This window comes from Cynocephalus volans, chromosome 7 (assembly GCF_027409185.1).
Source record: "Cynocephalus volans isolate mCynVol1 chromosome 7, mCynVol1.pri, whole genome shotgun sequence".
Lineage (NCBI taxonomy): Eukaryota > Metazoa > Chordata > Mammalia > Dermoptera > Cynocephalidae > Cynocephalus > Cynocephalus volans.
Window position 1 is genome coordinate 123,803,450 of NC_084466.1, and position 10,493 is coordinate 123,813,942.

Below are 10,493 nucleotides of genomic sequence, written 5' to 3' on the forward strand. Positions count from 1 at the left end.
AGTTGCCATTGCTCGTGGAGTTTCTGGAGCAGCTTGCTTCTCAAGTAAGATTTATGGCAATCACAAGTGGAGGATAAATGGACAGGGATCTTTTGTTCACCTTTAGTTAACAGATTTGGCAAATTAAAGCTGTGATTTGAAGTGATGTATAGATACCTTATGGGTCTCTAAGGTTGTCAAAGTTCAGCTGCCATGCTGGGCTCTGACAGCCTGCAGTTCCCTCTGGCGGAGGCACAGCTTCCCCATATGTGGCCACCTGGCTCCTCTGTCTTTGGTGGAGAACAAGGTACACTGGTGTGGGGGACCCAGGAGCCCCTGGATATGTCAGCACCCAGGCAGGGATCTGTGCCCCTCCCCTAACTCCCAACACATTTTGTAGCTGTCCACTTGGCAGGGCCAGTGTCCACACAACTCCTAAGCACTCTGGCAGACATAGCCTAATTGAATCCTCACTGCCTCCCATCTGGTAGATACTGTTTTCCCATATCTCACGAAAAAAGTGTGAGGCTCAGAGAAGCCATGTAACCAACCCCAAATCACACAGCTAATGTATATCCGAGTTGGACTTTGACTTAAAACCAAGACTCTCCAGTACCAAAGCCTTACTGCTTTTCCAAGATGAGAAATGGAGGCTCCTGGGAACCCCTGGGAAACTGAGGCAAGTGGGCTTCACATGTCATTATACACTGGAGTTCGCAAGTGCTGCTAGTGGTGTAGGACACTCGTGATCTGCCCCTGACCAGCTACTTCCACCCCAACCTATCCCCTCCCTGCATGCCCCCGGTACAGGGTGCTGTGCTGTGATCTTTCCCATAAACCCTGCTTCCAGGGCCCCATCTCCCAATCCCCCAGAGAAACCAGAGGCCTCCCTCCCCCAACGCAACATTTTGGCCACAACTGAAATAGGACGTGAACTGTGTGTTAGAGACAATGAAGGACTGGGGGGAGTGTTTCCTAGAGCTCATCCCAACCCATGCATCTCAGTCTCTCAAACCCAGGTGGGGTGAGCCCACTGCCTGCCCACCTCCTAGGCCCAGGTCTGACTGAGGCCTTGGGCTCACTGGCCCCTCCTGGCCCAGCCCACACTTATGTCCTCTTTTGGCCTCAGTGCTTTGGCCAGGCTGGCAGTGAAGGCCTTCCTAGGTTATAGAGGAAACCCCCTTTTCAGGAAGTCGGGAGAAGCCATGGTCTTTAATAATTGAGATTAGGCAGTAGAACAGGCCAAAGATCATAAAAAGCTGGGAGGGAAGAATACTCTCCTGGTGTATGAAAGTGCACCGCACCCAACCATCTGCAGAGTTTCTCACTTTGATACAGCCATGAACACAAATAAAAACTCAAATCATAGGAAACGGGTGACTATATTTTAATAAATCAAAGTCTGGAATCCGAGGCCTCAAATGATCTCTCAGAAAACTTCAGTAAAGATGTACATTTGGCTGCAAACAGATTAACTTATTCCCACCTATATTTTTACGTGTACTGAAGGTCTCATATGTACTAAGGGCAGCTGGGGAGAGAGGTGCAGATTAAACTCCTAAGATAAATAGAGTTGAAGACTGGATGAGAATTAATCGGAAGTCTTCAAATGAAACTTTCCATCCTTGATGTTGCTACAAAAGGTTTCTTTCTGATTTGCCATCACAGTAACCTGAAATATAAAAAACAAAGACATTAATGACAAAAAGATGGGCCCGGTGTTTATGTAGGTAGTGAATACCACGATGGCCTTGGAGCTCGACTTCATTCAAATGCTTCTTCATTCACATGGGTCACAGCAGATCACAACCCTTCAAGTTCCATGTGGCTGTAAGTGAAAAACATCTTGAAGGCTGTTTCTGAAACCCTTGACTCTGGGGGTAACGGTGCCGAGAGAATAGGATCTGCGGTATGAAAGTGTTTCCCTTTATTTCTCTTTAATTGGCCTCACTGCATTTCAAAATGTGGGGGGGCTTGTCCTATTTCAGGCAGTGGGGGCCAAGCCAGCCTGACATTCACCACACTGTTGGTGGTTTTATAGCGTGTTCACCACGTCCCATGTCATGTGTCATCAGGTGGTACCACAAGGGACCTCAGAGTCACAAAACTCTAGATTCGCATCCAACTCAGCCACCTACTGAAGATCTTGGGCAACTTTCTTAATCTTGCTCAGCCTCCGTTTTCTCTTCTGTACAGAGTGGATAATAAGAGTATCTACTAAATAAAGTGTTTCCGAGGATTAAATGAGATGATGGTGTCCAGCTGTGAGGAAATCCTTACCAGCCTACATTTAGGCTGCCCCAGGGGAACACTTTTAAATCTTACCTGTGTTTTTGGTCTGAGTTCATATCTGTTTGGTGTAGTGGGTCAGTTAGATGACTAACAAATGTTCACTTTTGTTCCCTTTTTTCTACATTTTAGCATTACCCTATTTGGATTTTGAAACTAAGGTTCCCATAGGAGTGAGCGTCAATTCAAAATAAACGGGGCACTTTCCTCCACAGTGTTCCTGGTTTTTCAGTCAAGATCAGACAAGGGTGATATTTATTAAAAGATCCTGTGGTCGTTCCAGGGGATTTCAAAAAACGTAAGTGAGGAAAACCAGCTGGTCAATTTAATGGCTATTTGATTTAATGAAAAAGAACATTTGCTACAGTCATTCTCTTTTGAACTTGCTATGCTGGTGTCTCTGTTTAAGTTTTTACATCAATGGCCACATGAGCTTCCCAGCTCTTTGCTGGAGCCACTCAGACCCCAAACGATGTTAATTCACTCAACATGGTTTTTCAGGGCAGTGTAGCCGGGGGCAACATCGTGACCACAGAAATGGCCTAAGGTGGCAGAATAAAAGGAAAAGAGTGTTCACTACAGTTTTACTTCATTAAAAGTGCCAGGATTTTAGAAAAAGTTGGCCATCCGCCTGCTCCTCCGGCATCAGCCCCATTGTAGGACCAGTGAAAGATCTGGTCAAGACAGACCAAGGTTTGGGCTCAGAGGGGGCTCCTAAGACTCCCTGTTTCCTCTTGCCTGCGGATGAAATGCATTCCACTGGCAGGTGGGCCCGAACTTGCTGACCGCCCGGGGAAAGCCAGCGCTCCGCTTCCCACTCACCATTGTGGGGGATGAGCCTGTACTGCCGGCTCAGGCACAGCTCCTCCTGCCGCTGCCTCACGATCCTCTGCACGTCTGGGGGCAGGCCGTTGGGATCACGGGCAAACACAAAGGAGTAGCTGTCAGCACAGGTGCCGTCGAGGTTCAGGAGGCGGCAGGAGTACTGCACCGCGAACGTGTCGTAGTCTGTGTCAATGATCCAGTGGTCGTCGTCTGCAAGCCAGAGACACAGTGCCCATTAGTACTTACCCCTCAGTGCACAGGACATCGGGGAACCTCGCTACCAGGCCCAAGAAACCAGCGACTTTCCAAAACTGGTTTCATTTGCATGGAAACCAGGAGACTCCAGAGAATTCTGACAGCTTTTGTAAGACTGAGCAAATCAGAAAGGATCTTGTTCTTCTTTACAGAAAAGAGTCCCAGACTGGGGGACCTCATTCACTTCAACGATTCCCTCTTGCCCTGACAGCAACTGTGATGGCATCTTTCCAAAGGACCACCGAGAATGTGTGTCCATCAAAACCACAGAACAAAGCTTTCTACTGTCGTCTTCACCAGCCTCCCTCCGAAGATGTCTGTGTCTCTTATGGCTAAGGCCTGACAACCATCAACTTATGTTATCCCCAACACCTGAATGTGTCTCTGTCAATGACCTGTGTCAGCTGGTTCCCAATCATCTTACAACCCTCAGTCCACTGGAGGCACCTGCTCTGATGGTCATGGCTTCTCTGGCCCCATCTTCATTCCTGCTCAGCACCTCTACTCACTTCTCTGTGCTGGCAAGAGAGCTGTGTGTGCCCCGGGGGCACGAGATGCCCACCATCCAGTGGCATCAGATATCCCTCCTTAGACACTGTACTCTTCACAGCTCCCCGCAAGAGGCAGAGCTGAGCCCTGGAAGAATTTCATCATATTTATTTCTCAGCGCTGGGATGTAAGCCATGAAGAGTAAGTGTAAATAAAGGTGGTAAAAATAGCAACAAAGGCAGGATGGGAAATAGCATTAATAAGAAAAATAACGTTCAGATTTATCCAAATACCCTATATTTGGATAAATGTGCCACATTTCTATTTGATTTAACCTTCTTGTTGACATATAACCATGGCTGGGACTTTCTGAGCACTTAATTATATACCAGTCACCATGTGGACACTTTCCATGTGTTCCCAGTTATTTCTCACATCGGCCCAAAAGTGCACACTGTTTTCCCTTGTTTTACAGATGAGGAAACTGGGGCACAGAAAAACGAAATAATTCACCTGGGATCACAAAGAGCAAGGCAGAACTGGGATTCCAACAGGGATTGTGACTCCAGAGCCCACATGCTTAACCTCTATACCACAGTGTCTCCAGACAATAAGTAAATTGAGGGAAGAGGGCACAAGAGACAAAAGGGCTTCCTGTCTCCATCTCATGCCCAGGCCTTGAGGCAGGACCCATGCACCTATGCAGTGCTCCGCGTTGGAAAAAGGCAGAGAGGCCGCATCCATCAGCATTAGAGGGTGTAAGACCATCTCTAAGGCTAGCCCTAAGTCACCTCTGGGTGCCAGCCTAGAATGGGGTTCAGCCCAAACCCAGGACCTGCAGGAGGACTGCCGCAGGAGTGGGCATGGCGCCCCCTTTCAGCTCACCCAGGCCTACCAGGAGGAAGAATGAGCCACCCCTGTGCCTCCCAGGCTCTCCCAGGTGACAGTGTCAGAGGCTGGGGTTGAGGGATGCCCCAGACTTATGACTGCTCAGCAGTGACCACAAAGTTATTCAGCAGACAGGCCAGGAATAGAAGCCATCGGGCTGCCTGCTGGGTCTCAGTATAACCACCAGCTCCCCTCACCGGCTCCTGAGCATCTGGGCAGAGTCTTGCATCCTGAATGAAGTCATTTCTTCCCTCGTTGTAGGGATCATTGTGCCAGTCACAGGCACCCCAGGAGCCTACCCCTCAGACACAAAAGCGCTTGTCTTTGAAATGTAACCCCACGTCATGATCCAGGCAGCTATATAAGCTTGGCAAACCTGCAGCTTAAATTTTGTTTTTTCCAAAATTGTTGCCAGAATGTGAATTCTGACATAGGAACTAAATAACTTTCAATGCTTGGTTTTAGTAAAAATTGACTACTGTTCTTGACTTTAAAGAAGACTTAAGCTGGCTTGATTTATCACCAGGCTCCTTTTCGCTGAATAACTCAAATATGAGGAATTTAAGCCACAGCAACCTTGACCAGACTCTCCTCTCTAAGAGTATTTGCAAGAGAGGAACTGCCTGAGCACTGCTAGAGAGAATGAGCTCAGTTCTCCAGGCTGCTCACTCCCAGCCGCTGGGCAGGGCCCCCCTGGAGAACCAGACACCCCAAACATTTCTGGACAGCAGCTAATTGCATGCATTACAGCTAATGAGAACCCCTGACTCCTGTCTGCCACCCCAGGAAGCAGGGTTACACTGCATCTGTCTACACTCTACCCACATAGACTGGTTTAGAGGTTTGGGTTGCCAGTCCAAAGATCAAAGAAAATACTTGGCAGAAGGAGTTGTCGCTGGCGACCTGGTTCTGTTGAAGATCTGCCACTCACTGCTGTGGGCCTGGAACGTGTCCCTTCAGCGTCCTAGATCTGCTGTGTCCTCCCATCATCGAAAGTGACAAGACCAGGCGAGAAGCTCCCTGTGGTTCTCAGGCCTACCAGTCCAACCGAGCCAGCCAGGTGATGGATTTAATGCCATTTCTGACTAATTATCAAAATAACCCGACAAGCCCCAGCAAAGTGAGTGGAGCTTGAGGCCTTGATAGCTGAGCAAGCCAAGATAACTCTTTGGATTGAATTATCTAGACCAGTAGTTCTCAAACTCCATTGTGCAGAAGGAGCATACCCAAAGAGCATACTAAAAATGCAGACTCCAGGGCCCTGCCACAACAGCTTCTGATTCAGTAAGCCTACGTTTGGGCCTAGAAGTCTGCATTTTTAGCAAGCACCCCAGCTGATTTAGATAGAGGTGATCCAGGGACCCTGTCTTTGAGAAACCCTGATGGGGACATTCAGGCTTGCATTGTTATTCAGCCTGACAAAGGGCCCTTTACCAGCAGAGTGACAGACTTTATCTGGATAAAAGGAGAATCTTTGTCCATGTCTTTCTGGGAGGGCCCAAAACAATAATGATCATAGCTAATATTTACTGAGCACTTATGCACCAGGCTAAACATTTTCAGGCATTACCTTAACTAGTCCTTCCAACAAGCTTATGAAATAGGAACTATTCTTTATCCCCATTTCACAGCTAAGGAAATCGAATTTCAGAGAGCCTAGTCAGTGGTGAAGCCTGTATTCAACCAAGATAGGTAGAGGATGGCCACATCCTTAACCCCCGAGACACGTCGCTCACGGCTGGAGGAGCTGGGAGAGGTGAGCAGGACAGAGCATGCCCCAGGCTGGTGCACGGGCCATATCAGAGTCCATTATGCTGAAATTTAATATTCAGCTGTAAAGATTTATTACGCTTAACTTTTAAACAACTTGACAACAAATTTAATGAGCATTTGCCCCTGAATTATTTTCTCTCTATAAGCGTACCTTATTTTAAACATATCCATTTGGTGAGATGCAATGTGTGGGAAGGGGAGAGACTGAGGATGCAGGCCACTCTCTAAGGGGCCTTCAAATCCTCCTGTCCAAGTCAGTGTGTAATGTCAAGGATGAAAGAAATTGGCACAGGAATGAAAGAGGAATTTGAAAAGAAAACCCCAAAATAAGCATGTAACACCTAGGAAGGGTAGACACATCAAGTCGTACAGCTTGTGAGATGCTCAGAAAACAGAGGGATGGTTAGTGCCCTATTACATCCCCTAGGCTGAGAGGAGGTGCAGCTGTGTGCTTCTCTAATATGGTCCTTGGTTTCCTCACTTGTGAAATGAGAGACTCGAACCCCATGGTCTCTGTGGGTTCTCTCATTCCAGACCCAGAGTATAAAGCTATGATTTCATGACCAGAGAGATAACTAAGCGACAACAATATCAGCCTCTTGGAAAGAACTTAACGTCTCAGGCACTGTCCTGAGTCCTTCTGCTTGTTAACTCATTGCACTCTCGCAGCACAACTCCACGAGGTAGGTGCCATGATCACCTCCACTTTGCAGATGAGGAAACTGAAGCACGGAGAGGCTAAGGGACATATCCAAGGTCCCTCATGCAGTGGTTGAGTTGGGATTTGATCTCCGGTAGTCTAATTTTAACCAGGCATGCTTAACCACCATGCACAGCTTTTCTGAAAAGTAACCTAAGAAGTTGATCCTTAAGCCTTCCATATTATAGTTACCTCATTTAATATCTATAGCAATCACCTTCAAGATTTCAATGTTTTTTCCCTCCAAATAAAATCCTAGATAAAATTGCAATATACAAGAGGCAAAAGCAGAGCTAATCTGGTTTGGTAGTGGGAGAAGGAGGCAAGATACAAAACCCTACCTCCTCACTGGGTTCTCCCCCACCCCGTCCCTAGAGGCATTGCCAACAGAATCCTAGTCCTTTAAGGAGCACATCTCATAATGCTGTAGAGCATTACATGTTTATTCTCTCGAAAAATTAATAATCTTGTACCCCCTGGTATTGATTTTTGTAATCCATTATGAGACATATGTATCTTTTACTCTAAATGAATTACTTTAGAAAGTTTTGCTGCACTATGTGAAATGATTTTTATTATTTCTAAGGATGAAAGTTTTCCCCCTTGTATTATAGCAACCCTATCTGTACAGTGCAAATCAATATTGCAAATGCAATTTGATAAAAATTGCAATTTCATCTAACATACAACTTTAGAAGAAGTCAGGAAGCGTGTGCCACATATAGAGCAATGGGTTACACAAAGGTCACTTCTGTCTTGCATCATGGAGCAGACTCTCTCTGAACAGCCCCTGGGTCCTATCTCAGAGAAGAGCTCAAACAATAGTTTGCAAAAGTTGTTCTGTATTAGGTGTCCCTGCAGTTTAGGGCCACCTAATCCTGGCCTGGGAGTTGGAATCCCTGACTTCTAATATTGACTCCCACAAGCTTGTCACATGACCTTGGGCAAAGCACTACCTTCTCTTCGCCTCAGTTTATTCATCTGTATGTTGAACCCCTTTGTAGGATGAACTCTTCCTCTCTAAGATCCCAAGATATGCCCCCCTGGGCTGCATTATTCTCTAGTTACCAAGTAGACTCCAGATTTGAAACTCAGAAAAAATGGGGGGGGGGGCAGGGGGGAAGAAAGAGCATCTAGATATTGTGTTCTCATGACTAGGCCAAGTTTTAGGATGTTCTCTGAGAGTCCTCGACCCCCACCTCCAATGTGAGTTTCAGTTCTTGTGGGAAAGGGAAGAGGCCACTGCCACCCAGAACACTGTCTGGCTCAGAATCTCAGCATCGGCAGGCAGGGCACTTGGGAGTGAGCCCACTCTATGCACAATGCTCCCTCCGTCCTTGGATGGAGGTCTCCCAGCCTCTGCTAGGGCCCCAGGTAGTCCAGCTGTCTCTGGGATTCAGCCCAAAGAGATAGCGGAAATGCAACGCCAGGGGGAGGTGGGAGGGACAAGCAGGAGGAGGGTGCAGACCCTGGCACAGTGGCTGGATGGGAACACTGGCACTTGACAATTGGAAAGGTCCTTCTGAGCTTGGGCCAGGTTTCCTGAGCTAGGGAGGGGCCTAGCTACTCCCAATCTCATCCCCCGAACCTCACAGAACCTCAGGCGGTGCTGAGGGCTCCTGCCACCTACAGACCTTCCTGCAGGCCATTCTTCCCAAAGGTGCCACTGGAGAAGAGACCCAGCGATTTGGCCAGGTACGGTCTCCATCCCCAAGACAGTCCCACTGAGCTGACTACTCACTTCCTTTCTGGAGAAAGGAGGCTACGCCCCAGTACTTCATCTTGAACTTGGCAGAGTCCTCGGTGTCTGTGAAGGTGCCCACCATGTCTGCGCACACGTCCCAGTTACTGCAAAAATCAAAGGGATCTTGAGCCAAGCCTGGCCAAGGGCTTCCCCCTCCACCCCACCCCGGGTGCTCCTTTCCCTCCCCAGTCAGTTTGGCGCTCAGCCAGACAGGGGTCCCGGGGACCCTGGAGGACAGGGGTCCCGGGGACCCTGGAGGGCAAAGCGCGCGCGCAGCCAGCCTAGGATCACTGACTTCAAAAGACGGACTCGGCCCTTGGCCGTGGCGCTCATCTGGCCGTTCTCGTCCACGGAGAACTCGGCGACAATGTTGTCCTGCAGAAAGAGACCTTCGGGGTCCTTCTTGGCCATGGCGTACCAGGTCCCGGCGAACTGCAAAAGGGATGGGAGCAGGGGTCGGCTGTCTGGGGGTGCACGGCCGCCGCCGCGGGGAAGGCGGTGGGCGTGGGGGGCTGGAGTGGGGACCCGGGCCACCGAGGCCACCCGGGCCGGTACCTACACGAGCCTTGTCGAAGTTCTCCTTGACTCGGAAGCTGCTCACCCGGCAGTCGCGCTCCGCCCGGCCGCTGCCCAGCGCCGCCAGCAGCATGAGCGCCCACACCCACTCCATCTTGCCCAGAGTCCGCCCTGCGGGAAACGCGCCGCCGCCGTGAGCGCCGGGCAGCCGGACCACCCGGCCCGCCTGCCGCTGCCCACCGGGCCGCCCAGCCCACCCCGCCGCCGGCCGCGGCTCACCACGGGGAGACGCGCGCAAGCCTGGCCGCCGCGTCCGGGCGCGCGTGGAGCCGGGCAGGAGACGCGCCGGCCGCTCGCCCCGCCGCTTTATAGCTCCGGGGGGAGGGGGTCGCGCTTTCGCAACGCGCGGGGTGAAGGACCGAGGGGGAGGCGCCCGGGGCTGGCAGGGCCGGAGCTTGCATCACGCGCCCTGACTCACCGCCGCCCGGGTGCGGGGAGGGTCGCTCGCTGGAGCTGCCGCGCGGGGTGGCCTCGGCGGGGCCAAGCTCTCCAGCGGCGACGAGCCGCGGGGCCAAGCCCTGCCTCGGTCACCCAGCGCTTGTGCCAGCGGTCGCCAGCTGCGGCTTGGGGTGGCCTCCGGGCACGGCTGGTTGCTCTGGCTGGAGGCCCAAGTTGGCCTGGCAGGGAAGGCGGTGGCCTCACAGGGCGAGAGGAGACCTGTGGTGCTGCCTGGTGTGCTAGCGCCCGGGCCCTGGCCGTGCCAAATTGGCCCCTCCGCCCTCTGAGGGCCAGCTGTGCAGGGGTTTGGGAATCATTTGGACAAGTGGTTTTTCATTTTATAAAGGGTGTATTTTACTCTTTCGGGAGCGTTTTGGTGCCCTTTGCGTCAATATTTGTTCTTTAGTTTCAACATCTTTAAGTGAACTAAAACTCTCCCTGTTAAATATTCTCCAGAAACGCAACCCTGGTCAGGGCAGGAAATATTTTAGCGGCCTCGGTGGTCACCTTTTTACTCTGTGGCACTTCCCTGAAACC

The 10,493-nt window shown here is 50.4% G+C and overlaps 1 protein-coding gene across 2 annotated transcripts; it reads right to left on the reverse strand.

The window, feature by feature from the left end:
- Positions 1 to 1,345: 1,345 nt before the first annotated feature.
- RBP4 (retinol binding protein 4) lies at positions 1,346 to 10,027 on the reverse strand. Of its 2 annotated transcripts, none has more exons than XM_063102971.1 (6): positions 9,937 to 10,027; positions 9,502 to 9,629; positions 9,238 to 9,374; positions 8,940 to 9,046; positions 3,091 to 3,303; positions 1,346 to 1,651 (listed from the first exon to the last, which is right to left on the reverse strand). In XM_063102971.1, exons 2-6 carry the CDS (start codon positions 9,610 to 9,612, stop codon positions 1,614 to 1,616), a joined length of 606 nt encoding a protein of 201 aa, XP_062959041.1. In that variant the 5' UTR covers positions 9,613 to 9,629; positions 9,937 to 10,027; the 3' UTR covers positions 1,346 to 1,613. The 2 variants fall into 2 exon arrangements, with proteins under 2 accessions (XP_062959041.1, XP_062959040.1); XM_063102970.1 differs by lacking the exon at positions 9,937 to 10,027 and adding an exon at positions 9,738 to 9,895.
- Positions 10,028 to 10,493: the final 466 nt, after the last annotated feature.